General features: G+C 32.3%; 2 protein-coding genes across 2 annotated transcripts in view; both read right to left on the minus strand.

Annotated features, from left to right (window-relative positions):
- Window positions 1–1,888: 1,888 nt before the first annotated feature.
- LOC108913030 (bifunctional endo-1,4-beta-xylanase XylA-like) lies at window positions 1,889–17,842 on the minus strand. Its single transcript, XM_018718487.1, has 4 exons — window positions 17,737–17,842; window positions 15,852–16,266; window positions 13,022–13,267; window positions 1,889–1,902 (listed from the first exon to the last, which is right to left on the minus strand). Exons 1-3 carry the CDS (start codon window positions 17,749–17,751, stop codon window positions 13,143–13,145), a joined length of 555 nt encoding a protein of 184 aa, XP_018574003.1. The 5' UTR covers window positions 17,752–17,842; the 3' UTR covers window positions 1,889–1,902; window positions 13,022–13,142.
- Window positions 17,843–23,558: 5,716 nt separating this feature from the next.
- Window positions 23,559–27,719, minus strand: part of LOC111691976 (DNA translocase FtsK-like) — a 7,834-nt gene continuing 3,673 nt past the window's right edge. The window contains exons 2-3 of the mRNA XM_023455554.1: window positions 26,206–26,702; window positions 23,559–23,734 (exon numbers count right to left, since the gene is read on the minus strand). Coding sequence (XP_023311322.1) covers window positions 23,595–23,734; window positions 26,206–26,702 — 637 coding nt within the window. The 3' untranslated portion in view covers window positions 23,559–23,594. The remainder of the gene's footprint in view (window positions 23,735–26,205; window positions 26,703–27,719) is intronic.

Consider the following 27,719-nt stretch of genomic DNA (forward strand, 5'->3'; position numbering starts at 1 on the left):
TGAGTTTTTGAAAAAGTATCATGAAACCATTATTTTGCGAGGAAAATCACCTCAACAAATTTTGTGTTCATAAATTCCGGACACCCCGTATTCATTTCCACCGATTAGGTTATCTTTTGTACAAAAAAAAACAAAACTATAATATTTGTGTCACAGAAACAGTATTTTTATTGGTTAGTTACCTTTTTAGACTTTTTTAAATTACACTTTCATTAATCATCCATAGTTTCCTATTTTAAATTTGAAGATATAATATATGTACATATAGGACGTTTAATCTAGTGACTAAATAAAAATGTGAAAACATTTTTTTCCTTTGAAATATGAAGGATTTTAGAAAAAGTATCTACCTAGCCATGATAGAAAAAATTTGACTGTTCAGTAGTGATCGTTTTTACTTGCGAATTAAATTTGAACAGAATAACTAAAAATATTCACAAACGAATCATTGCACTATATGGCGACAAGATTGTATGATATTATAAAGTGTTAGTTCAATTTCGGTGGGTCCATGAAGATGACCCAAGAAGTGGAACACTTACACACCCAACCAATCCTAATGTTCGCAGGAAAATGGAAAAAATGGTTCTTGAAGATCGTTGTTTAAAAAAGTCTACAAATGCTAATATTAAATATTTCTAAAAATATGCCAACCCACCCAAATAAGTGGAAGAGTTTTCAGTGGTTGCAGGATGATGTGAAATTTTAAGTCATTTTCACAGATCATGGTAAAAGGTAGTGTAGTTTCTGTAGGGTTCCCCTTTTTCTGAAAGTCAATTTTGTAAACATGATAAAAGAACCTGCAAAAACGGCTTCCAATTTCAGAACTTTGGTTACGTGGCTGATAATCGTCGATATTTGTTTTTTGGAAATTTGCTTTAGGTCAAGTTTCGGCAGAAAAACACTGTGATTTTCAATAAAAGGAGTAAAGATTTAATGGACATTATAGATAATGTTCATTGCAAGAAACTTTAACATCAATAAAGCTTTTTTGATAGGTAAAACCTCGCGTCTAATTTGGACGCCATTGATCAAAGAGTGACCGCAAAATCCGCCTGTTTTTGAGACTTTGACAGAGGCGACAGGAAAAATCCTAAAAATATTCTAAAAATATCCAAAAACTCGCAATGAAAAATGAAAATGGGCATCATTTCCAGTTTTTCGAAAATTTTCGAAAATCATCCTTATTTAGGGATTGAAAAGACAAAAAGCGAACAAATTAAGAATCATCAACAGTTGTAAAACCCCAAATATTTCTATGTTGTTATCAAAATAATATTATGAACGTGAAAACATCTAATTTCGTATTTGATACGGTCTTGTTTGGATTGAAAATCAACCCTTAATATCTCTAAAGAGGTGAAATCATCCCCTAAAGGCCTAAAAAATGCAAAAAATATATTAAAAGTTACATTTTTTTTTCTTTTATACGTGATAATTAGTTCGTTAATAACCCAAAATCACTAGGTCCGAAGGAAAATACTTTTAAATGAGGGTAAAACCACCCCTAAGTTCAACCATATACGTGTCAAAGTCTCAAAAACAGGCGGAAAAATGGCTTTTTTGCGGTCACTCTTTTACAGGCACGTAGTTATTATGAGGGAAATGGATTATACCAAATTTGAAAAAGAATTGTAGCACCTTCGCTAATCGTTTTAAGAAAAATCTTTACTCTTGTGTTTTTTGACGAAAAGAGTCAGTCCCAAAAATGTGTCGCAATGTCACTGTTGCACTCTGTAGATTAAAAATTCAATTTCTTATGCCACAGTTGTCACCTTGCAGAATATTTTAAATAGTAAAACGAATTAATTCAATACATGCATGTCGGAAGACGGAAAATGCAAATATTTAAATCAACAGAGCGACACATACTCTACCCACGTTAACAGAAAAAAAATTCACCTGTACCATGTAATTATGACTGATTACCGGTACCATTTATAACATCAGAACCGTGTCATGTTGTCCCTAATTAAAACACCTGTCTTCAAATGTAAATGAAGTAACAAAATCTCACAATCAGATATAGTTCTCATAAAGTGTAGTAGATATTATTTGCGTTTAGTAATCATCTGTCAGTATGTTGAATGATTTCTCGTTTATTTTTCAAGATATTTCAAATGAATTAAATTATTTTTAGTTTATTGCAATATATAGGATGTTTCAATCACTGTTCGATAGCCCTCTTATTTTCTTCTATCAATATTTTGGTTAATTTCAAGTAACTATTTTCTGATTGAAGAAATTTTATATAGGGTGATTCATTAATAATTGTACTTACGCTAACTGGATAATCCTGGACTTAAAATGTGAAGAATTGACACAACGTTTAGATAAAATATGGCTCCTTGCGGAGTTACAGGGTATTTTATTTAAAACATTTTAAATGATTTTTGCCCATCACTAAAACTGTAGTCAACCGTAAAACCTAATTCAACTAATGTACCCAATGCAATCCCATGACAGAAGACATCGACTTGACTAATAATAATATGACAAATAAATTACATAATAAAATAAAAATGATTGTGCAGCCATATGTTTAACTTTAAAAATCTCGAGAAATAATGACTTTACGGCTATGAAGGAATAGTAGGTTAATTGCATAGAAATTATTGAAGAATTGAAAAATTGTACCAAAATAATAATTCCGTCAGTCTCGTAGAAGTTAGAAATGGGACACTGCCCCTCTACCTCTGCCGTACGCCTCTGGTAGTAGCCATGAATGATTTTGTAGCATATTTTAATATGTTCTAAGGTATCTAAACTTTATGCCAAGTTTGATAGAGTTAAAGTAATGGGCAAAAATCATTTAATTTTTGTTTAAATAAAACACCCTGTAACTCCGTAGGGAGCCATATATGGAATTTCATGCCTTATCCTTTCCTGCAACTCTTCGATATTTTGTGGCCTATTTTTGTAGACTACATTTTTTATGAGACCCCACAGAGAAAAGTCAAGCGGCGTCATATCGGAAGACCTAGATGGCCATTCTATTGCCCCTCTGCGTTCAATCCATTTATCAGGAAAAGTTTCATCTATGTAGATTGTAGATATGCTCGTACCACACGTTCAAAATGTTTAGGATCTCCATCATGTTGAAACCATATTAGTACTGCCATGCCGGTACGAGGTATGATTTTGTTTTCTATTGAAGTAGGATCGTTTTGAACGTATTTTTTTCACTGTTTGGACATCTAGATCAAGTAGTTACCTACTACATGATTACATTTTACAATTAGTTGGAGGTGCAGCTGTTAAAATACCTATGAATAAATATTTTTCTTCTTTTTCATATTTTTGGAAAATAACTAAGAATAACTGAAAAATTTCATGTGAATTTTGTTACATCAACATGATAAAAAATTGCGATAAAGTATTTCAAGGCATCATTTGTGTTTTAGACGTCTGCTCTATGTGTTTTGGGTGTTTAAATCGTTAGGAAGATTTTAATTTGTGTAATATGGGGTGTCCGAACATTTTTAGTAAAAAATATTTGGGTAAATACAAGATGTTTCTAAAATATAGTATCAAACTGAAACAGATTATAGGAAATGTATTTTTTAGCATATAATTTTAAGTGGTTTAATATTAGATACAAATGAAACTAGGTACACATCTTTATACAGGGTGACCCATTAAGAATGGAAACACTCGCGTACAAAAGTTGTTTATGGACCGATTTGAACCGGTTTTTTTTAAAAAGATAGATCTCCAAAAGCTCTATCTTGATGCAAAATTTGAAGACGAAATTTTGATTTTCAAGGCCTACTACGAATTTTTTTTTAAGTGAAAAATAGCAAAATTTTGTTAGCGATTTTTTTATAAAAAATCTGACTACACCACTGGATTTAGGAACCCCTCAAATGCATTTGTACCAATTTTTGCGAAAAAAAGTTTGCCCCTAAAAAAGTTATGACAATATCGGCATCACCAGTGTTTGCCGTTGTCGGTGAACCTATTCTTTTAAAGGGAAACAAAATTAAATAACAAACACTGGTTTAATCATTATTAATAAGAATCATAAAAACTAGTATACGTAAAATAAACAACAAGTTCGTCAAATTATTATTATTTCGTGGTTATTATGCCAAAACTTACAAATATTACCTTCTTAGACAAAAATAATTACATTTATAATTTTTTTATTCAAAAAGCCACTGGATTCTACAACCATAATCCAATTCTTTGTGAAGAATTTTCTGAAAAAAATATTACGAGAAATCCAGAAAATAACGTTGCTTAAAAATAATATGAACAAAATTTGGTAGGCTGTGAAAAATAGAAGTTTAGACAACAAATGTCAAACTTCACAAGTAGTGGCACATTGTAATATTTTTTGTGCATGGTTAAATAAGTTCCATAATTCTTTGCGATGGCTCAAAGTTTAACTTTACATGAGAAAATTGAAATAGTACGCCTTTCTGGAGAAAATGATCGGACGGCAAGAGAGGTGTGTATAATTTTTAACAACAGACATCCAGATAGACCTAATATTACGCATAGCACAGTTTTTAAAATAAACAATACTTTTATGGAATATGGTGCTGTATCAAAATGCATTTTAAAAAGGGACAATCAACAGAGAAGACGTATTCACGAGCAGGAAATTTTAAATTATTTTACAAACAATCCTCAGAATAGCCTCAGGATTGCTAGTTTAGATTTAAATTTACCTAGAGATAGTATCCGACGCTGCCAAAAAAAAATAACATAAAACCCTATAAACCTAAGTTTCTTCACACTCTGGAACCAGGCGATAATGAGAAACGAATGGAGTTTTGTCTCTGGGCACAGGGACAATATCTCAATTACCGATTTCTTTTAAAAAATATCTTATTCAGCGATGAGGCCATATTCACGACTAATGGAATTGTATCATCACAGAACTCGCGGTGTTGGGTTTCAGAAAATCCAGAGTGGATAATTAATTGCCGAAGACAATATAGTCAGAAAGTTAACGTTTGGTGTGGGATACTTAACGAGAGAGTCATTGGTCCGTTCCTCTTTGAAGGGAATATGAATGGCGAACAATTTCTACATTTCCTTCAGAACGAATTTTTTAATACAGTCGATAATCTTCCATTACAAGAAAGAGTAAATCTACATTTTCAGTTGGATGGATGTCCAATACACAATGCGAGACAAGTCAGGGAGTGGCTTAACGAGAATTTCCCCAATCATTGGATAGGTCGAAACAGTCCATTAATTCATTGGCCACCCCGATCTCCGGACCTTACTCCACTTGATTCTTTTCTGTGGGGCTTTATTAAGTCCAAAGTTTATAAGACACGGCCAAATAACCGGGAGGTATTGTGCACTAGAATAAGGGAAGCGTGTGAGGAGATTAACGCGCATCAATTACGAAATGTTGTAAAAAATATAAAAAAACGTTATGAAAAATGTATAGAATTAAACGGAGGATTAGTGGAAGCTACAAAAATTTAAATTTAATGACGTGATTAGTGTAAATCAATTTGATAGACTCCTTTTTCATGTTTAAAAATGTAATTTTTGAATAATTTTTTTATCAATTGTTTATATTAGAGTAATTGTTGTTTATTTTGTGTATACTGGTTTTTATGATTTTTATTAATAATTATTAAACCAGTGTTTGTTATTTAATTTTGTTTCCCTTTTGGTTCTATTCGGTTTTTATAAAAGAATAGGTTCACCGACAACGGCAAACACTGGTGATGCCAATATTGTCATAACTTTTCTAGGGGCAAACATTTTTTCACAAAAATTGGTACAAATAGATTTGAGGGGTTCCTAAATCCAGTGGTGTAGTCAGATTTTTTATAAAAAAATCGCTAACAAAATTTTGCTATTTTTCACTTAAAAAAAAATTCGTAGTAGGCCTTGAAAATCAAAATTTCGTCTTCAAATTTTGCATCAAGATAGAGCTTTTGGAGATCTATCTTTAAAAAAAAACCCGGTTCAAATCGGTCCATAAACAACTTTTGTACGCGAGTGTTTCCATTTTTAATGGGTCACCCTGTATAACAGATTGCAAAAGTTTTAAGGGGTTGTGGCATTTTGTTCATTTGCAATGGTGGAATTATTGGCGAATTAAGGATTTATTTATCTCCAAAAATATCCAGCATTTTCGAAATTTTATTAAGATTTCAAAAAAAAATTTCTTAAAAATTACAGAGTTATTTCGACATCGATAACACCGTTTTCGAAAAAATTAGCACTAAATATTTTTTTGCACTTTGATGCCTACCTATTCCAAAAATGACTGGTGTCACAGATTGCTTTTAATTTTTGCTGTAAGTCATATTGTACCAATTAAAATAAGAAAAAAAGAGATGTGAGAAAATTGGAATTCTGGTATGCTTAAGATCTACCGAAATTTTAGAGCTAATGAATATTCTATCTGGAAAACAGTAGATATTAGTATCAATGTTCTTATCAATTTATTTTCTTATTCATTCTTACTTATATTATTAGTTATTTCTTATTTGAATGTCTCAGCAAAGTTTAAAAGGAATCCACGGCATTTTCGGAATATGTCATTTAAGTGTATAAAAATGTTTATTGCTAATTTTCTAGGAAACGGTGCAGATTAACGATATTGAGGAGGGGTACTTTTTACCATGACAATATTTTTAAGATAAAAAATTCTCAATTACTCCCTACAACTGCGCCATTCTGCAGGAAAACTGTTGTTTCTTGAGACTATTGCTATTTATAAACTAAAATGCTATAGAGTTTCATTCAGAACTGGTCAACCGTTTTGGAGTTAAGATGTAATTAGTGGTGTAGTTTTATCCACCTGTAAATTTTTTTTATTTCAAAGTATTTACGGACCAATAGACAAAAGGACCTTCTTGTCAAAACTGATATTTCCTATATCTTATTTCAGTGTGGCACCATATTTTAGAAACACTTTGTAAAATATTTCTATGGTACATTTTCGAAAATTCAATGTTAACTTAGTTATAGAACCTCAAAATTTTTCTAAATTAACATTGTTATAACTTTTTTCATGAAGCAAAATTTTTTAAATTTGTTACATTTAAAATCAATGCATGATTCGAACATATAGGCGAGCGGTTCACCCCTAAAAAAAGGCATGAACCGACTAAATTTTTAAAACAAAAACCTACAGCATCGATTTTTTTTTATTATATGTGTATTTTTCTGATAATTTACATATTCTTTTTATATTTTTTGGCAAAATAAAAAAAGTTTCATGCTGTAGGTTTTTGTTTTAAAAATTTAGTCGGTGACCTTCATTTAGAAGCATATTTTTAGGGGTGAACCGCTCGCCTAATAAAATAAACACGTGTTATACATAATACGTAAGCTTTAAAATCTGCCAAAACATCTTTAATTACATCAACTGATTTGTAAAAATTGTGAATATTTAGTTGCAAAATATTAAATCTCTAAGATTTTTCTCAGAAATAGTTAATATTATCTATATGGAAAAAGGGGATGTTTCTATATTATAGTAAATAATGATTTGTGCCATTTTTTGAAGAAAATTGTTCTGAGTGTTTTAAGGCAATATAATTTTGACTTATATGTTAGTAGGTGCAGCTTGAGCAGCTTGTGTGTTTCAAGTTTTGCTCATTAATAGATGCGCCAAATTTGAAAAAATCGCTTATCTGAAGTAAAATTATCAAACTAAAAGGAAATAACTTTAAAGGGAATATTAATTTTTGGAAAAAGTATTTACCACAGGAACTTTTACCGCTATATTTGTGGACAAATTCACCACCTAAGTTTAAGTTCATGTGGGTATCATTTTGCTTCATCACATCTAGTAACATGATCAGTTTGAAATCGTCTATTGTCAGGCTTTTATATGCGACTGAAGAAAATACTGTTTCTAAGTAACTTCGAGTCTCGTACTATAAAGTAAATTAAGTCCACCTTTAAATTCCAGTTATTTGCTCTTATTAGATACACCTTCATTTATGAATATCAATTGACAAACGCATTTTAATTAAAGCAATGAAAGTAACGCCGGTAAAGGTCATTAAATAGAGTGAACTATTTAACTATTTAACATTAACATACATATTTTAATTACAGCAATTCAGCAGAATGACTGGTAAAAATAATTTTGGTATTGTGCTACTTGCTACGTACATACAAGCTACATACATATCTTATTATGAATTTTTCCATGGCCTCAAGCCGCATATTTGTTTCTGCTACCTATTTCAGCTTACTTCCGCAATTGTATGTTACAAGATCAAAAGTTTTTTTACGTAATAAATTGTTTGAACTGTGTTCGATTGGTATAGGTAACTGTGTTGAACAAAAAATAATTACCTATATCGATATAAAAATTGTGAGTGATTGGTGAATAACAAAGGCCTTTTGTTATAATTTTCCTCTAATTCGATTGACAAACTAGGTTATGTTTCTTTTCCAACTGATCTGTAACAATGTACGAGTAAAAAAATCATTTTTTCATCGAAACGTAATTGTACAGGATGTCTCAAACTTGATAGTATGGGCATACTGTGAGGTTACAAAAATTTAAATTAAATTTGGGACACGTGGTGTTAAATGGGATGGGATCCATTTTCAATAGAAAGTATTATCTTTGGGATTTGATAGAAACCACTAATGACGCCATCAATTATATTTTTTCCAGAAACATACCCAAATTTTTTTCTTGCTAAAAAACAAAAATCATATTAGTGGAAGGATCAAGTAGTCGTTAGAAAATAATTGAATGTTCGCTGTTTAAAGTGCATAAATGTCACAAAATACTTGTCATTACTCAATACGAACGTCAAACGTATAACTTTTGTGCTTACAAAATGTTTTCTTATTCAGAAAAAGTCGATTTGTTGCTAATTTACGGCGAGTCACAAAAAAATTAAAGAAGAGCTGTAGAGTTATATCGAGAAAGGTATCCAGAGCGTCTCATTCCTGATAATAGAACTTTTACAAGATTGGAGGAGACCTTGCGACGAAATAAAGATGCATTTGCTGTTCGGAAAAATCAAATAATTGACCGAAGGCTAAGAAACAATACAGCTAGACTGTTACAGAATTTTGAATAAAATCCACGAAATTCTATACGGCAGGCTAGCTGGGAATTGAATTCGGATAAATCAGCCTTTCAACAAATTTTAGAGACCAATGGGTATCATGACTGTTACAGAATTTTGAATAAAATCCACGAAATTCTATACGGCAGGCTAGCTGGGAATTGAATTCGGATAAATCAGCCTTTCAACAAATTTTAGAGACCAATGGGTATCATGACTACAAAATTCATATTTTGGATTATTTGCCTGAGCATCACATTGAAAACAGACTTAATTTTATAGCTTAAATTGTAGTAAATGTAGAAACTGTTGATCAGAACCTTTCTTGGCACGTTCTTTCGACGGACAAAGTCGGTTTATCAGTAATGGTTTGCCAAACAGGCGCAACGAACAGTACTGGTCCATTGAAAATCTCCACATTGTAAATCCAGTCCAAAACCAAGGCCATTTTGGAGTAAATGTATACCGACATTATAACGAGCGTGGTCGAAGTCGGCTCTGACACATTGGACGTAGGGAGTAGCTTATAGCGACCAACTTAACCTCATTTCTCAACGAGCTGTATAGCAGCTGTCAGTTTCAATAACGTTAATGACTATATAACTTTATTTTAAAGAATAATCGTGATAACAATAACAAACAATTAAAGGAGCTGCGGAAAGTGTCCCCCTCCTTGTTATAACAATAAATTAAAGCAGCTGCTGAAAGTGTCCCCCTCCTTGTTCCAAGCACTTTTCACACCTGTTCCTCAAAGAATTAAAGACATTTTCTAAGATGCTCGGGGTATTGTTAATTTCACGAATCTTGTCTATAAGTCGAGCCTGCAGATGGTTTAAATCAGGAATAGGCAGTTCAAAAATAGTGTTTTTAAGGTAAGGCCACAAAAAGAAATCACACGGCGTAATATCACATGACCTCGGTGGAAATTCATGTTCAGCATTGAGACTTATTAGTCGATTTTGGAAAACTTCCCTCAACATATTCATCGTCTCGCCTGCCGTATGTGCCCTTGCGCCATCTTGTTGAAAGTAAAAGTTTGTAATTTCGTTTTCTTCCAGCTGGTTAACAAAAGGAGCGATAATTTCTTCTCTATACCTTTGCGCAGTAAGAGTACCATTAAAAAAAATAGGTCCATAAATCCTCCTTCGATTGAGAGCACACCAAACTCCAATTTTTTGAGCGTGTAGAGGGCCCTCGACAAAAAAGTTATCTGGTTTTTCAGAAGACCACATTCTCATATTCTGTGAGTTTACGTAACCACTTAAATGAAACCAGGCTTCATCAGAAAAAAAGGTGATATTATGAAGTTCACCGTAGTTGTTTAAAAACCATTCACAAAATACAGCCCGTCGCGGAAAATCAACTTCATGAAGTTCTTGCTGACAAGTTAAACGATAGGAGAACAAACGCAAATCTTTTTTTAACACTGTGTGGCAGGTACCGACTGATACTCCCACCATTTGTGATAAAACACGTACAGAAGTTCTTGGCGCATTTTCCATTATTTGTTGGACATTTTCTTTTAATTCTTCAGTCCGCTTTTTAGGTCGGCCGCTTCCTTCTTTTCTTGTTACACTGCCCGTTTCACGAAAAACATTAACACAACGCTGAACTGCACTTTGAAAAATTTTGTACTCAACAACGCCGGGAAATTGATTTTGAAATTCTATGAAACATTCCTCAATAGAATACTTCCATATTCCATCAATCTTGCGTCCATTTCTAAAGTAGGACTCTATGATAAACACTTTTTGTTCTTGAGAAAACATCATTTTAAACGCTTTTTAAAACGAAAATATTCAAATTGATAGCGGCGATATAGCGCTTTGACAGATGACGTTTAAGTTCATTTGCTATACGCTACACTCTACGTCCAAATTTTCAGAACCAACTTGACCACGTTTTTATTTGAACGCTCGTTACCTACAGGAAATGTAAGAATACTTAATATTATAGTCCCTACGAGCTGCAAATAATTAGTTATTTGAGAAATCTTTTCTTGTTCCGTAGTTCTTCTTTTAAGTATGCTTCTATTTTTCATTTTACTTACTATGATGCAAATATGAAATATAATAACAGCTGCACAAAAAAAAAAGTCTTGTTCAAATGACTAGAATACATTAAGCCCATGTATTTTGAGCCGCTGAAACTGAATCCGATGTCAGAATTACCACAGCAAATCACCAGATGTTTCTAACATTAAAAAATGTTTAAGAACCCCACACAATTTACAAATCAACATTTAAAATCTAGGTATGATTTATCAGCGGCTGAAACTAGTTGTCAGATCTTCATATTCCCATGTATCTTGACCCGCTGAACATTAATCTAAAGTCAGATTTGGCCCATAAAGTGACAAATCCTTCCTTTAAAAATGCTTAATAAATTAGCTTCTATGATCCAGGTATGATTTACCAGCGACTGAAAATCGTAGTCTGACCGATGCATTCCCGTGTATTTTGACCCCTGATTCCGAATCCGATGTCAGAATTGCGCCAGCCAACCTGAAAAATAGCTTAAAATCGTTAATATAAGGTTCATTTCTAATCTTTAACATCATTGAAGTTGCTGACATTTAATTGTTTCGCTCTGTAATTTTTTTTTCTAAAATATCTAGTTTATTTATCGAGGACAAGGAATTTTGGGTGGCAGTAGTAATTTTTTGCGGTATTATTTTGTAAGTGTACCTAGAATTTACAATGGAAGGTGTAAATATTAGTGCATTCGTCCTCGACAACACCTCTGAACAACCACTCCCTGTAAAAAATAGTTATTCAGAGCATTTGCGGGATACTTTCTAAATAAAATTCTCATAATTGCAGAAAAAAATGCGAGCTTATAGACGTCGGGCGCTTGTTTTGTATGACTGAAGCGGACGGCAATGGGTAAACCTTAATCAACTGCAACAAGCAAGCTCATAACATACTTAACTTGATAAAAATGTATATCCTGTATTATTTTTTTGTATAAAGTGGGATTGTTTTATTTATTGCTTTGGGTGTTCTGCAAATATGCCCCTTGATGTTGTTGCAACATGTCATAATGCAATTCAACAGATTTTTAATTTTTTGAAATTCTCTTTTTATTTAAAATAATTTGTTCTTAGCATATTACAAATCAATTTTATAAAAAAATGTAACTCGGAAATTGAGTTGCAAATACTTAAAAATTTCAGGTAAAATTTGAGGAAAATATTGAGTTTACTTCTAAAAAGTAGTGGAATGCATGAATGTGCTGTAAAAGCAACATTTTGTTAATATATTTGTATTTGTAACACTTATTTTTCATGTTTTTTTTTTTATTGAAACCTTTGAATTATCTTCATATATTCAATAAAATGTTCATGTAGATATATCTCCATTTGGATGCAACAATTAAGTATTTAATCAGGAATTAGATAGATTTGCTTCTATTCTTATATGACGTAAGTACTTTTGTTATAGACTACAAATACTGCTAACAATTATTGACGAAAAACAGTTGTTTATTTCATTGATTTTATAATGATTTCATAGGGTGGTTATTTGCTTGTCAAAATTTTGCTTTTCAAATTTTACGTAAAATCAGTTACGATTTTCGTTTATTCTCTCAAACTGAACCTCAAATAAGAAATTGTTTTATTTCTAATGGGCCATTATAGTAAATAATCTCACGTATGTATACCAGTAATTAAATTTTTTTTACGGTTGTTTGTTATAAACTGAAAAATACAAAATAAAAATGAATGTATAAATATATTTTTTAAATATATATTTTATTACCTATTAGCTCTCCTATCAGTTCATATGAAATTAATTAAATTATTGTAAGCAAATAATATGGAAGTCTGTATGGCATCCAGAAGAAATATAAACAAATTTTCATATTCGTTCTGTCCGACTTCCTTTGTACGATATATGCTAAAAAGAACATTACTCCTTTAACAATTACAAAACTATTTATTGTTTTATACAAAATAAAGTAAAATACAGTGACTATATAAAAATCTGACGATCGACTATTTCACCGGGTTCTTTTCTTAAACACAGCTTTAAAATACAGGTTCTACAGACTTAGATTTTCGAATTACTTAAGACTAAAAATATGCACAACATGCTGTCAGCTGGCTGCCTAGCCTGCTTAGCTGCAGAAGGGGTAGTTCGGACATGAACGGGCGTCGACTCCAGCAGGGATTTGACCTACCCCGTGGGCTTGTTGGGCACCGTGGTTTGGACCTGGGTTCCATCCCCCTTGATTTTGCCAACCTACAATAGGAAGTGTATATTACTATCATTTGTTTGGAAAATACAGAGCCTTCATAAATGTTTACAAGCCACGTGACCGCCAAGCTAAGGCTGTACTGTCAACTAAAAATCCCTAGATCATAGCGTCATCGATATTAATAATTCGTTTACAATGAACAATGACAAACCGTTACGTCTACGCTCGAAATAATGCGATTGCTGATTGTTGATTAGAATCTCGTGAAGAATTACACCCAATCACAGTTGGTGAAACAGAATTTTGTGTTTTAATATAGTAATTTTGATCTAATTGTTGCAATAATTCTTAATTTTATCGAAATTTAATTCCCAACACGAAGGAAATAAAATTAATTCTAATCATTATGCTTCATACTTTTTGTGATAAATTAACAGTCTTTCGAGATATTTAAAAATATAATAAAAGTATTCAATTAAGTTATTTAATCTAAAAACTGGTTATTAAAATAAATGTTTTCATGATACAAAATGTTTGATGTGAACTATGTAACAGGACGCTGAGTATTTCTGAAAAATATTTTAACATTATTACGTATTGAAGAAAATATATCTATAATTCAAATCAAATTTGATTACACTACAGGGATTAGGAAACTAATTTAAAGATAAATTTTACGTAGGTATGTTTATTAATAATTAACGACATTTCTATTATTTTGGTCTATTCTATTCCAGAATTTGTTTTTTTTTTGAATATATGTTTTTGAATAATGACAAGAATCACAATTTGGTTTGCATTATTACTTTGGAATGTTTTATAAAAAATATTGAGTTCTCAAAAATGTAATAGGTATATATATAATGCTGAAAATTGCAAAACTCAGATTTAACAAATAATTTAAAAATTTGCTATATTTCTGTTATATTTGCAAAAAAATGTCTCTTCGTGAAACGGACAGTTAAACTATTTCGATTTATTCAACGTACTGCAGACTAAATAAAAATAATAAAACTACAATGACTAGTTTTTCAAATAATATGAAATATATCTTTCTTTTTTCTTTCTTTTTTGAAATATAATTAGTAGTCAAGAGGATTGAATGGACTACTGGAATTCTGGAGATGGTTTGTAGTTATCCTGTCTACAACTAAGTATCTCCACCATTTAGTATATAATTATTGTATACAAACTCATTTAATTTTTCATTAATCATTATCATATCTATTTCTAGATATTTGCATATTTTTCAAAAACTTTTATACTCGGTGTCTCGAAAACCAAGATCATAGCACCGTTTTTCTTTATAATATAATCTGGATTTACCCACTTTACTATAGGAACTACTGTATGTTTCTAATTTCGTTTTTAAAACTATATAAATTTTTAATAGAAATAGTTAAAAATGGATAACATATCAAATACTATAATGTCACATATACAAATCAATTGAACGAAAAATTTTAGCAGAATTTATATATTGCATTATTGCATTTCAGTTATGTGTTTATCTTATAATAATTTTATTATTACACACATTTTACAGCCATTCCTCAAGTAAAAATAAACAAAAAAAAAGTAGTTAAACTTTGGCCGGAAAATGCACCTTTTTTGAGACATGATCCTTTAAAATCTTTTAAAAAAAATTCTGTTTAGATTTAATATTTATAAAAACATGCTAACAATTGCGTATTTCTTTTTATTCTGCCGTAGATATGCGGTAGGAGTAATGTTGTCGAATTTTCTTATTTTCATAATTTTATAGTAAATTGCATAATGAAGATTGAATTTATTTTTCAACAATTTTAATTTTTCAGAAGAATTTTAGTTAACACGCCAATACATAAAAAAACTGCATCTGCACGAAATTGGTATAGAATAATTGTACCAAATACACATAAATTAAACATAAAAAATATGTAAACATAATCAAACATTGTTACTAGCACGAATAAATTACAAAGAGGAATAATATTAAATTTCAACAATACATTGCATATTGTATAACTATATTCTTTTTGTTATATGAACTAATTACTCTTTGTATTTGAAAGTTTTTCTTTCTAATTTCATTGCATCATCTTTAAACCAAAGATTTGTTATTCTTTATTTATTTTTAGTATGATAAAATTCAACTATGTTTACATATTTTTCTATATTTAATTTGTTTACTTTTTTATTTTTATATGTCAAGCTCTTTCTTGTTTAGCTTTTCTATACTTTAGCCTAGCTTATTTAATTAATTATTTAATTATTCGTTTGAAAAACTGTAGTTCCTGTCATAAAGTTCAAACAACAATACGAAATTTACTCCAAAATCTAAAATAATACGAAAATTTGACAAGAGCTATTTTTATTAGTATATATATATCCCTTTAACCAAGAAACAAAACTATTTTAAAAAGTTCTAGGCGTAGTAGTTACGTTTCACAAGTAACTAACCCCTCATACCTACAGCAGTCAGTGGTAATTAAAATGCAGAATTGTTAGCTTGATTTTGTAAATAATAATGTACTACCGTATAAAATTTTGTGAAACTATAATTAAAGATATTTATATCTTTAGAAGTAGTAAAGACTCATTGAGCTATCCTATGGGTCTATAACAAACCCAATATGTATACCGTACCTCCATATGCCGGAGCATATCCCGGAGCAAGAGCTTCAGCAAGACCTTCACCGTGGTAATCACCATCCCCAACGTACTCTCCCCTGTTCAGTCTCGCCTGAATATCGTTGCTGTACTGTGGAACGGGTTGTGCATTCCAGTTGTTGTTCTGGTTCCACTGGGGTTGTGGGTTCCACTGACTACCGTGGTTCCATTGGTTGTTGTTGTCCCAGTGGTTCCATTGAGGCTGTGGGTTGCCCCATTGTTGGGGAGCGGCTTGGTTGGGGTTGGCGGCTACGGCTGGGTTGGAGCAATGGGGGAAGTTGGGGCAGGCCTGGGGGCTCACTCCTGCTGGGTAGAGGGAAGCTGGCTGCCCCCCTGCCAAGGGACCGTTCCAAGCGGCATGCGCTGCTGCTAGGGAACAAGCCAATACGGCCTAAAAAATATTTAAGGATATTTTATTTCGTTTGATGAGTTGCTAGTGGTGTTGGTTTCTGCATATTTTTCTATTTCAAAGTGTATAAAAACAATGTTAGATTTTTTTAAAAGAAGTAGGTATAAAGCTTCATTTGCATAATGTTCCAATTTCTCCAGTAAAAACTTCAATTCATTTTAAAGATGAAGAACTGAATATCAGTGTATACTTAAAAAATGTGAAAAACTCCTAAAAAATATGTTTAAACTGAATGTCATGATTCAAGATATAGTAATTCTCCACAGACTAAGGTGCTATAAAACAGTTTTACGGATTAAATCCAGATAAGCCACAAAATAATTCAGCAAGTGTGCTGAAAATTTAATTAGTCAGCTCATAAGGATAGTCTAGCGACGACGACAGCATATTCAATAAAAATCCAAATATAACTGTATTACCTACCGACAAAGAATATCTTGATAAAGTAAAAGATGAGATGATAAGACAAGCTATAGCAGAAAAAAAATGGAATATTTTCCTATAATCACGCTCTTTTTTCATTAAAATTAATGTATTTTACTTTGTTAAGAAATATCTAAAAATAATAATAGATAAGTTCTGATGTTTTCAAAATGTTTCTAGTAAATTTAAAAGTGATATTTTCTCTTTTGTGATCTAAGTTTGATGATTTTTTTTTGCAAGTTGTAGAAAAATTCATTGGTGCCAACCTTACTGAATAAACTTTATTGACAATATTGAATTATTTCTAACACCATCTTGTTTTAATACCTCGTTATCTGCATTCTCTTTGTAATAATTATATTAAATATCTAAACAAAAAATTGCTGTGAATGTCCAAACAACCTCAATTAACAATTTCAAAATTGCAACTGTGGCAGTTTGAATTAAGATTTAGATAAGTTTGGCTTTATAAACTCTAAGCAAATTCTGATCTAAATGATTTTGAGTGAGTATTCTTTAAAAAAAATCAGAAATTTTGTGCTGCTACAGGTTGTTCCGTATGAATCTAGTTTACCATCTTCACCAACTGATCTTCCTCTTCGCGAGACGTCTTGAAAATATATTCAAATGTGCATCTGAATCTGAATAAAATAACATCAACAAAATCAGAAAACATTACTGGATCGGATATGAAAAACAAAATTGCATTTGTGCGGTTTCACTTTGTTTTGTTGTGATAAATTTAGAAACGTAAAGTTGGAAGTACAGTTCAAAAAATGGTATTGCTTACAGTATAAAATTCTACAACACCGTAGTTTTGAAAATAAATAATGAATGAAAATGCACCATAACAATAATTGACGATAAATCGGTACTGAAGATGGAAACAAGACAACCAAACAACCCGTATATCCAGACCAATGTGCCAAAAAACAATATCCTTCACTGAAGTCCTTATACACACACTTGGTTCACTATTTTCTTTTTCAAAAACCGCGGGGATGCCACAAGGACAGCACCACTACTTACCAGTTTTACAAACATGTTGATATTTTACGGGACTAAGAATGATGCGGTGTTAAAATACCTTCTATATATACGGACACCACACCCTATCTACCCGATTTATAGAAATGCAACAGTTAAATATTTTTAATTCCTATCCTACACATGATTGGAGGAAAATATAGATTGCGTTGTGCAATGGGGTATGATCCTTGGCGTATAAAACTGATTTCTGTACAATTTGCGTCCTGTCGCGTTGCTTCCAAGGTTCCGCACTTCATTGCCATGGTAAATATTCAGCTATTCGAAAAAAATGGTTTATATCTGTATAAAAAAGTTGAAATAGCTGCGATAGGTGAGGCTTTCCTTATTCTGTAATGTAATAAGACTGTGACCTTATTATTACAATACAGACATTTTTCTAGTTGTTGCATTAATTACATTGCAGAAATACTATTTATCGTAGTTTGTTAATAATTTCAGCATCCAAGCCTACTCTGAATGTAGATCCAGCTAAAGAACTTATTGACATCGGTGTAGCGCGGTTATTATTATCCTTGAATGACTCCTTTGTTTTTGTGGCAGGTATTGTCTGCTGCACTGCATTATGTATTCACGCAGGCACATAATATACATTATATTAAAATAAGTAGGAGGTTACAGTTATTTAGTAATATCAGTGCAATGCATGTCATTACATTTTAAATAGGAATTGAAAGTGTGACAAATATTTTTCAAATTATTATTACCTTATCTATTTAAATACACTTTCTGTATTTTTTTAGTTTGTGCTCTCCGCATATTAAGGACTAAACTGAGTAAAATTTCGCTTTTCAAGAAGATAAAATAAATGTTATACATAGAATTTTGTCACAGCTGTGACTGTATATAGGGTATCCAAATATGGTATGGTATGGTACTTATAGTTCAGGGAACCAAGGGTTTCTCCTCCGAATTCTTTTGGATAAAACTGATTGACGTGAAACTTGGACTGTAAGTAGAAAATAACTCAAGAAACAAAAGTTATATAGTGCCGATGAGCGCTTTTACCCGGAGGGTGAAAAATAAAATATTGAAAATAACTCCAGGAATCGATAAGGCAATTAATTTTAAGGAAAAAGTATCGTATGAACATTTTTCGATAAGTCAATATTTTCTGAGTTATAGGTGAATGTACATTTTTTTATTAAAAAAAGACGTTTTTCAGTAGTTTTTCTCGAATAACTCGGAAAATAGACATCCCATGAAAAAAAAAAACATCACGGAGAAAATAAAGCTTATAGAAAACGAAAAAGATTGAGTTTCTTTTCATTTATGTAGGTGCAATAGGTGCTGCGATACGGCTGGTTGAAGATAATTTTATGTCCGCCAGAAACTAAATTGGAAGTATTTAACGTAAAATAAGTAAAAAATTCTATTTTTCAAGAAAAATGTATAGAACACTTTTTTTAAAGTATTTTAAAAAATTTTAAATTAACTTAACTTTAAGTCATTGGCATAAAAATTAACAGTTATGATCAAAATAAAACTGTTCTTTCGCTTTTTCGGAAAAGAAATCAGTACAAAAATTGATGATTTTTTCACGCGATTTAAAATTAAAGGTAATCCTTCTACAATTTACATTTTTTATGTGCTGACAATATATTATACAAGTTTAAACGGTTTAGAATGCATATTTTTGAAAATACATATTACGTTTTAATTAAAAAAAAAATATTAAAAAAAAACATATTTTTGAAAATAACTAAAAATAAAAATATACGAAAAATATTCAAGAATACAAAAGTTCAGATTTTTTTTCACAGAATATTTTGTTGTTTTTTACTTGTGTAGGATAAAAAGTAACAGTTGTTGCTAGAAGTTTGCAGTTGAGGCCGAAGGTCATGTTTTTCAAACCCTTTAACCTAAAAAATCTCAAAAATAACGGGTTAATTTTTTAACGCTTTATTTTTTTAGAGTACTTTTAGCTGTAGAAAATCGTGTTTGAAATAATTTAAAAGCCATTTTTTTTATATTTTGTCATTGGGGGTGGGTTTTAAGGGTTAAAGCAAGCGATAAATTATACATTCTATTATAAATAGGTAAAATAATTTAGTTTATCCTGTTTGTACTATCAAATCATTTCAAACTATTTTTTTTGTCATATTTTGTTATTAGGGGTAGTTTTTTTGAGGGTTGAAATATTGTAATAAATTATTTATAATACCAAAAACTATTGAAAATATTTCTATCTATAATATATGCGCTATAAAAACATTTTAAGGTCAATGTATCTATTAATTTTATATTTTTATCATTAAGGGTGGGTTTTAAGGGTTGAAACTTTATAAAAATAACGCAAAATGTAACCCACAATATAAAACAATATTTATTCTATACAGGGTGTCTCACATTTAAATAGCAGGACTTCAGGAATCAGTAGAAGACCTCATTTTGAGTCTAAAAGTTCCTATATATATGGGTCCTAAAACGCTTCGTTTCTGAGATACAGGGCGTTCAATTTTATTTTTGTTTTATTTATNTTAATTCCAAATTTTCATAAAAATCGAATCTATCCGAAAGTATTGGAAAGTTTTTACCCTATTTTCTCTTCGTTCCTTGGACTACTTATCGAGATTTTTTTTCGATATACAGGGTGGGCCATTAGTGTGAGAAAGTTAAATAACTCCCTTCTTACTCATAATACAGAAAAATATTATCGTATTATAAAAAATGCCCTGTATAAAATATCGATATTAGCTAATATTAGCTATATAGTCTTTGTTTAACATTTACCTATAACTATCTCAAATATTTTTGCTCCAAGTGTTAGTAGTTGAAAGTTATTACAACTTCTTCGAGGTCATGTTTTTTCCAAGAATTTTCTACATAACTTGGCAACCCCGCACTGTTAAACTGTTTATATTGCCATATATAGAATTTTTTCAGAAATCCATAGGTATGTATAAAAATTTACAGGGTGTTCCATTAAAAAAAAGTAATATTTGGCGTTATTTTACTAATTTTACTAATGGCCCACCCTGTATTAACCAAACCAAACCATATGCTCATTTTTCTTATAGATATTCTTACAATTTCAATTGCTATTTTATTTTTGTCAAATTTCTTTCTTTTGTAAGTTTTTAGTGTTCAACGATTTTCGGATAATTACACAGGCCGATAAAATTTAAAAAAAAAATTCCAGAGATCAGACACTACGCTTCCGAAGGCATTTGGCGCGCTGAATCCGAATCTGGCCTCAGAATTGATCCATCACCCTAGGTTTCCGAGATATTCTAACCCAAAAGTGCAAAAACACATACTTTTGCTATATTCAAGGTTATGTAACTTGGCGAAAAAAATTTTTTTTCTCAAAACTGAAAACATCATTGGAAACGACTATCTTTCCCCTTCAAAACGCATTTTTCTATTTGGAAAAAGCTCTATTTTTCGCGGAGGTATCGTCAATTTAAGATGACCAGCATGGCTATATTATTACATCATGGCTAACCCCATAACACTGAGCGCTGCTAGCCCTAATTGTTAGGAACGTTAACCCCAAGCCCTATAACCCCACAACACTGAGCGCTGCTAGCCCTAATTGTTAGGAACGTTAACCCCAAGCCCTATAACCCCACAACACTAAGCGGAGCGAGCGCCCTCATCGTCAGGAAGGTTAACTTCAAGCCCTATAACCCAATAACACTAAGCGCTGCGAGCCCTAATCGTCAGGAAGGTTAACCCCAAGCCCTATATGTCTGGAAGGTTAATCCCAAGCCCTATAACCCCACAACACTAAGCGCTGTGAGCCCTAATCGTCAGGAAGGTTAACTTCAAGCCCTATTACCCAATAACCCATAATACCCATTAATTGTGTTATAGGTCGAGCCATGGTTTAATAAGGTAGCTATACTGATCATCTTTAATCGACGATATCTCCGCGAAAAATAAAGCTTTTTACAAATAAAAAAATGCGTTTTGAAGGGGAAAGATAGTAGTTTCCAATGATATTTTCAGTTTTGAGAAAAAAAATTTTTTCGCCAAGTTACATAACCTTGAAAATAGCAAAAATACGTGTTTTTTGCACTTTTAGGTTAGAATATCTCGGAAACCTAGGGTGATGGATCAATTTTGAGGCCAGATTCGGATTCAGCGCGCTCAATGCCTTCGGAAACGTAGTGTCTGATCTCTGGAATGTTTTCCTTGTTGGCCTGTGTTATTTACTAAGTGATTCGTGTGATAGTTTTCTTGACGATTGTGATTTAGGACAATTAACAAATGTGATTTAGGACAATTATGTCTGCTAACATAAGGATTCTTTTTATAGTCTTGAAAGAGACTAAATGCAGAGTTTTTCGAGTACCGCTCCATTTTTAATAACACTGAACTGTTAACTATCATGCTATCTTTTTTTTTCGTTGGCATTGACACTTTGCCGCACAAATGGCGTAACATTCAAATCCTGGAAGAGTTTTGGGACATTATACCCATTATATTGCAAACAAAGCATCTCAGAACACAATTTTTTAAAGAACTTTTCTAATTAATGCATGTCCGTTAGTTATCCTCTGAATTACACACTTCGTAGTATTTGAAAAAAAAAAGATTTTTACATCTATGTAAATGAGGGTTTTTAAAATTTGCATCGTATTGGTGTTAGAAAATTCTAATAAACTACGTATTATTATTCAGTCAGAACAAATTTCCTTGAATGGTAATCGATGGGTTGAATAGTCCGGTGTTTTTCTAATACATATTTATTACGACCTATTTGTTTGTTTAAAATAATCACGCACATCTATTTGTTATGTTATAAATATTCCATTCAGTTTCACCATTTAAACGGGAAAAGTAGAGTACAAATATACTAACACATATTTATGGGGTGATAAAAATCTGAGTTGCAAATAATGTAGAAATTTAATACCAAAGTGTAATACTTACTTAATTTGTATTAGACAAATTGGATGACGATGAGTTTAATTAAAAAAATAGTAATAAGATCCACTTCTTATTTGTGGAAGGGCAAAATGGGCGGTAACTATTAGACGCCTTCATTAAAGCTATCTTTCTCTATCGCACGGAAGTCTATGACTTACTTTATCGCTGTCACATAACGGCCGATGGACCATGGGGACTTTCCGACCCTGTATATTAAGGAGTAGAAATTGATTGACTTCTGACAGTCAATTGCGTTTTTGTCAAAAACGGTACATCTTTAACAATTGTAACGTGACTATTCTTTTTATGTAAAACGAAATTTGACATTATTATTTATAACATACATTGAAAAAAACCTGAACATAATTAGTGACCTCTAGGAGATGGTTAAAAACTAGTAACACCCACGTAGTTATCACCATCAATAACTTAATTGTACTTACCTACCAAATTTCATTAGTTACATTATTTTTTCTGAATATTAGAAATTTGACTAAGTATAAAAATCAATTTTGGCACTCAAAAACATATCAGCAGATCCATAGATCATTAAAAAATCTTATTTTCTGATGGTACCTTTTTAAAAAACGTATTCGTGTTATTGCAAAGTGCAACTTTACAAAAATACAAACAAATCAAATTACAAGCATAATTTGTCTGAGCTAATTTTACATGAATAATTAGAATTGATGTTATAATAATCAATATTTCGGTTTTGTTAGAGGATTTGGATTTGTAGGTCATTGATTGCAGGCTGTGTCTACATTTCAATTCTCCACGACCGCAGCAATTTGTTCCGGTTACCCACTCTGCCTGTTATTCTTCATAATTATGTTTTAAGAAGACACCACCTTCCAGAATGAAAAAAAATCAAACAGTTAATAAATTAAGAGTTTAATAACAAATTTACATTTTTAACAACATGTTGTCAGCTGGCAGTCTGGCTGTAGAAGAGTGAATCATTAGTGACAGAAAGGATAGTTGGGACACGCTTGGGCATTAACTCCAGCGGGGATTTGGGAGGCTGGGGGGTGGTACTGGGGTCCCGGGGCCTGTTGGTACTGAGGGGCAGCGTTGTAGGCGGGCCGGGCTGGTTGTTGGGCTGGAAAAAAAGTGAAATTAATAAAGCAAATGAATATAAATGTGCGTCCAGACATGAAACAGAACACAATAACGTAACACCGTCACGTATCAAGTCTAGACTCCTCGCAACAGCGTAACATCGTAACTTCGTAACATTACAGCGTTCCTTCAGTTGGAGAAGTTCCTTAGAACAGAACACAGTAGTATATGCCTGAACAAACACCGCGCAACAGAGTAACATCGTAACATCACGGCGTCCTATCGGTTGTCACACACAAGTGGGCAGGTCAGGACCGTCGTGCAAATATTGCAATACTTATTCAGTCTTTAGTTTTCGGTATCGAGGAAAATGGATTTTGTGGCATACCATACGAGATATTATAGTCCAGTTAAAAAAATTATGCTTTGAAAGAAATTGCCAATAAATTATAAACTACAGCTTATGATGAGTGAAAAAAAAAAACGAAAAAAAAAATATTCTCACTAAATAGTTCATAACTATATAAGCTGAAAATGCAATATCCATTTTGCTTGGAAGAATTAGACGAACTGATGAAACGGCATAATATTCTTCGCTGATGTTACGTGACAATGTTCTCTTACACCTCAGAACTTCATCGCACCGTAACATCGACTTGTAACAAAGAATGTTGCACGGCAGAATTCTGTTGCTCTGTTCTGTTGCATGTTTGAATACATCTTTAGACGAAATAATATTGCCTCATATAATAATATTCACGCTGATAATACGCGAAGCGATGGAATTCTACTATAGTCGAGGTAATGAAGCACTCAACCTCGGAATTTTTTGCACTAGTTTCTCTCCCCCGCGTGAATTTTGGGAGAGTCCCACGGAGATGACGTTCATCGGCGTTCCTGAGCTCCAAGTCGGCTGTGGGTCAACTTGAACATCATAATCGTGATCAGCGACCTCGAAAACCCCCGGAAACCCGATTTGGTCCAGTTCTGACTCTTATTTACAAAGTTATTAAATCTTCCAAAAGCCGTCTCAAAAAATGCCTTTTTTGAATGCGTTTTTGGCTGCAGCAATGCAATTTCCGGTTTGTAGACAAAGTAGATACATTTTTTACAAAAAATTTTTGGAAGCGAATGCAAAAAACCGCATTCCGATCCGTCTTAGTGCAAAAAATTCCGAACTTTTGGCCTTTTTAGTGCTTCATTGCCTGGACTACTACTGTATACGGACTTAAATATCATTACACCGTAGCATCGTCCCCTTACAAAAAATGGACAAATAATTCAATATTTTCTTGCATTCATTAGTTGTAGTAATGTACTTCCTCACTAATTTATACCTAAGCATAATCTTTTTTATAATATTTTGTAATGTCTAATATGCTTGATACTCCTCAAAATATTTTTTCCTTGGGTAAATCTCAATGGAGAGAATTCACCTCTTCCTTCCACTACATACAAAAACGGTATCAAATTAAGATCTTACAATGTTTGGACAGCGGAACATTCCTTTGATATTGATGCACCAGAGAAATACTGGCAACTGTTGAGATGCTAGATTCTTAAGGAGTCTTTCCACAACGCAAAGTACGGGGAGCAAATCGTCCATGCTAGTTATGATAGAGTCAAAGCAGAACATTGATAGCTTGTTTTATGGACGATTCATTCACTGAACCTTGCGCCCTGAGAAGGCGGCTTTATGATATTACGTCGTTGCGTGGGAGCATCCAGACTTGTCTGAACCTCATCACTCCGTAACACAGCCCCGTAACAAAGGAATGTTACACACCAGAGTTCTGTTTCTATATTCTGATTCGTGTTTGGATCCACCATAAGGCAAAAATTAAATAGAAGCACATATTTTGCTTAATTACTCATTCAATCATTGAATATAAAATATTAAAATTTGGTATAATTACTTCAATGACCTACATACAAATTTGAACGAAAATTAGTCAGTGTTGTTCGAATCAGGATGAGATTTGGGGTATTCTTTCAGAAAAAGCTTAAGCAGTGGTCCATAGTTAATTATTATTCTCTAATTTCTCAACAATTAAAGATACATAATAATTATGGAAAAAAGTAATATATCCCTCTGACTATATTTCGTTCATATATTCGCAAATTTGTACAAAATATTATATTTTCCCCTTAGCTCTGGTGTTAATAGTGGTTCTGACATTGTCATGTGCTTTGCGCCATGAAAGTGTATTTTACCACAACAAACAACTCTAAATGTTTAAAATTTTTGTTCGGATGTAATTTATATACGTATAGGAAGAACGTTGTTTGTTAAAATTTTAGATTAGGTAATTCCTGAGAGAGCAACAATGCACCAAGTCTGACATTTTTAATGATTCTTAACTAATCGAAAAAAGTATCGTGGACCTATAAGAAATGTTCTAGGAAAAAGCATTACTCTTCTTTTGGTTTTGTTTATTTTGACGAGCAAAATGAGTTTTGAAAGTTTGTGTAACGTCCTGTATATTTTGTTAAGTGCAAACACACCCTTACCTTCTGGAGCAAGTGCTTCCCTGAGACCTTCACCGTGGTAATCGCCATCACCAATATACTCTCCTCTGTTCAAGGCGTTCTGGATTTCTGGGGAATACTGTTGCTGCTGGGGTGATTGGCTGTACTGTTGTGGCAGGACAGGGTTGTATTGGGAAACGGCATCCTTGTAGTGAGCGATGGGTTGTGGTTGCTGAGGTTGGTACTGAGGAGCAGGTGCTTGGTACTGTTGGGGTTGTTGATATTGAGGAGCTTGTTGGTATTGGGGCGCGGGTTGCTGGTATTGGGGAGCTGGTTGTTGGTATTGAGATGGCGCTTGATAGGCTTGAGGTGATTGCACTGCTACGGCTGGGTTGGAGCAGTCAGGGAAGTTTGGACAGGATTTGGGGTCGACACCGGCGGGGTACTGGGCAGCAGGAAGGCCTCCAGCGAGGGGTCCGTTGTAGGCCGCCAAGGTGGCGGTCAAAGAGCAAGCAAATACGGCCTGAAGAGAAAAGATGCTTGTATAAGATTATCGGTAGAAACTGAGACGTAGAAGAATCTATGCTTTTAAGAATATTAAGTCTAAAATTTTTTCTAAAATATTCGTCTGATGAATATATTATTATTGTGCTCTTTGATAGGCAACCAAAGACATGTATTAATATAACTAATGATATTGTATGAAAAAACTACTCTGCTGTTTAAAGCCCTGACCAGCACTGATTTACCGATATTTTTATTGCACGTGCGATATTTAATAAATATATTATCTGGCATACAGGGTGTCCCGTTCATGTTTCAAAAAAACGTGTTTGCAAATTCCTCATGGAAAAATAATAGGGGTAGTTCATATAAAGTTTTTTTTTAAACGCCCTGTTTTCGAGATACAGTGTGTTGAAGTTGTTACTTTCCAAGTGGTTTTCCTTAATTATTTTTAAATCGGCTAAAGATAAAAATGTCAAAATTTGTACACGAGTAAACATCAACGGTGCGTTAAGAATAATGTGCAAATGGTTTCTTTCTGAAAAGCAGTGTCGCCGATGCAGGTAATTAGAGGGGTACAATCGATAAAAAAAATATGTTAAAAGTCAAAATTACATTTCTAAACGGATCTGTAAATTCTAAAGCATACTACAAAAAAAGGTATACCTACTTGTCGAAATTCGATAGTATGTACCATTTTCGAGAAAAATTAAGTTACATAGAAGGAAATGGGGTACAATTTCAGTGTCTACTATAGTATTTCGAGTTTGCACATTTATTTAATTAATTACCATAATCTGTTTATTTTGATTTACTTTTTTAAATGTTAGTTTACAACAAATTGAAACTTAAAATAAATTTTATTTTATTTCATTTTTTTTTAGTTAATAAAATGTTTAACTGGTTCATGTGATACGAAAGAAATTAAAATTATAGTCTTAAATGCAAATACTGTTGGTAGCTAAATGTCTTCAGTTCATTCAATGGTAAAGTCCTCTTTCAATTTAATATTTTGTTAATGTACTTGCGCCGCTTTATGTGAGCAAAAAAAA

Source organism: Anoplophora glabripennis, unplaced genomic scaffold, assembly GCF_000390285.2.
Source record: "Anoplophora glabripennis isolate ALB-LARVAE unplaced genomic scaffold, Agla_2.0 scaffold757, whole genome shotgun sequence".
Classification (NCBI taxonomy): Eukaryota; Metazoa; Arthropoda; class Insecta; order Coleoptera; family Cerambycidae; genus Anoplophora; species Anoplophora glabripennis.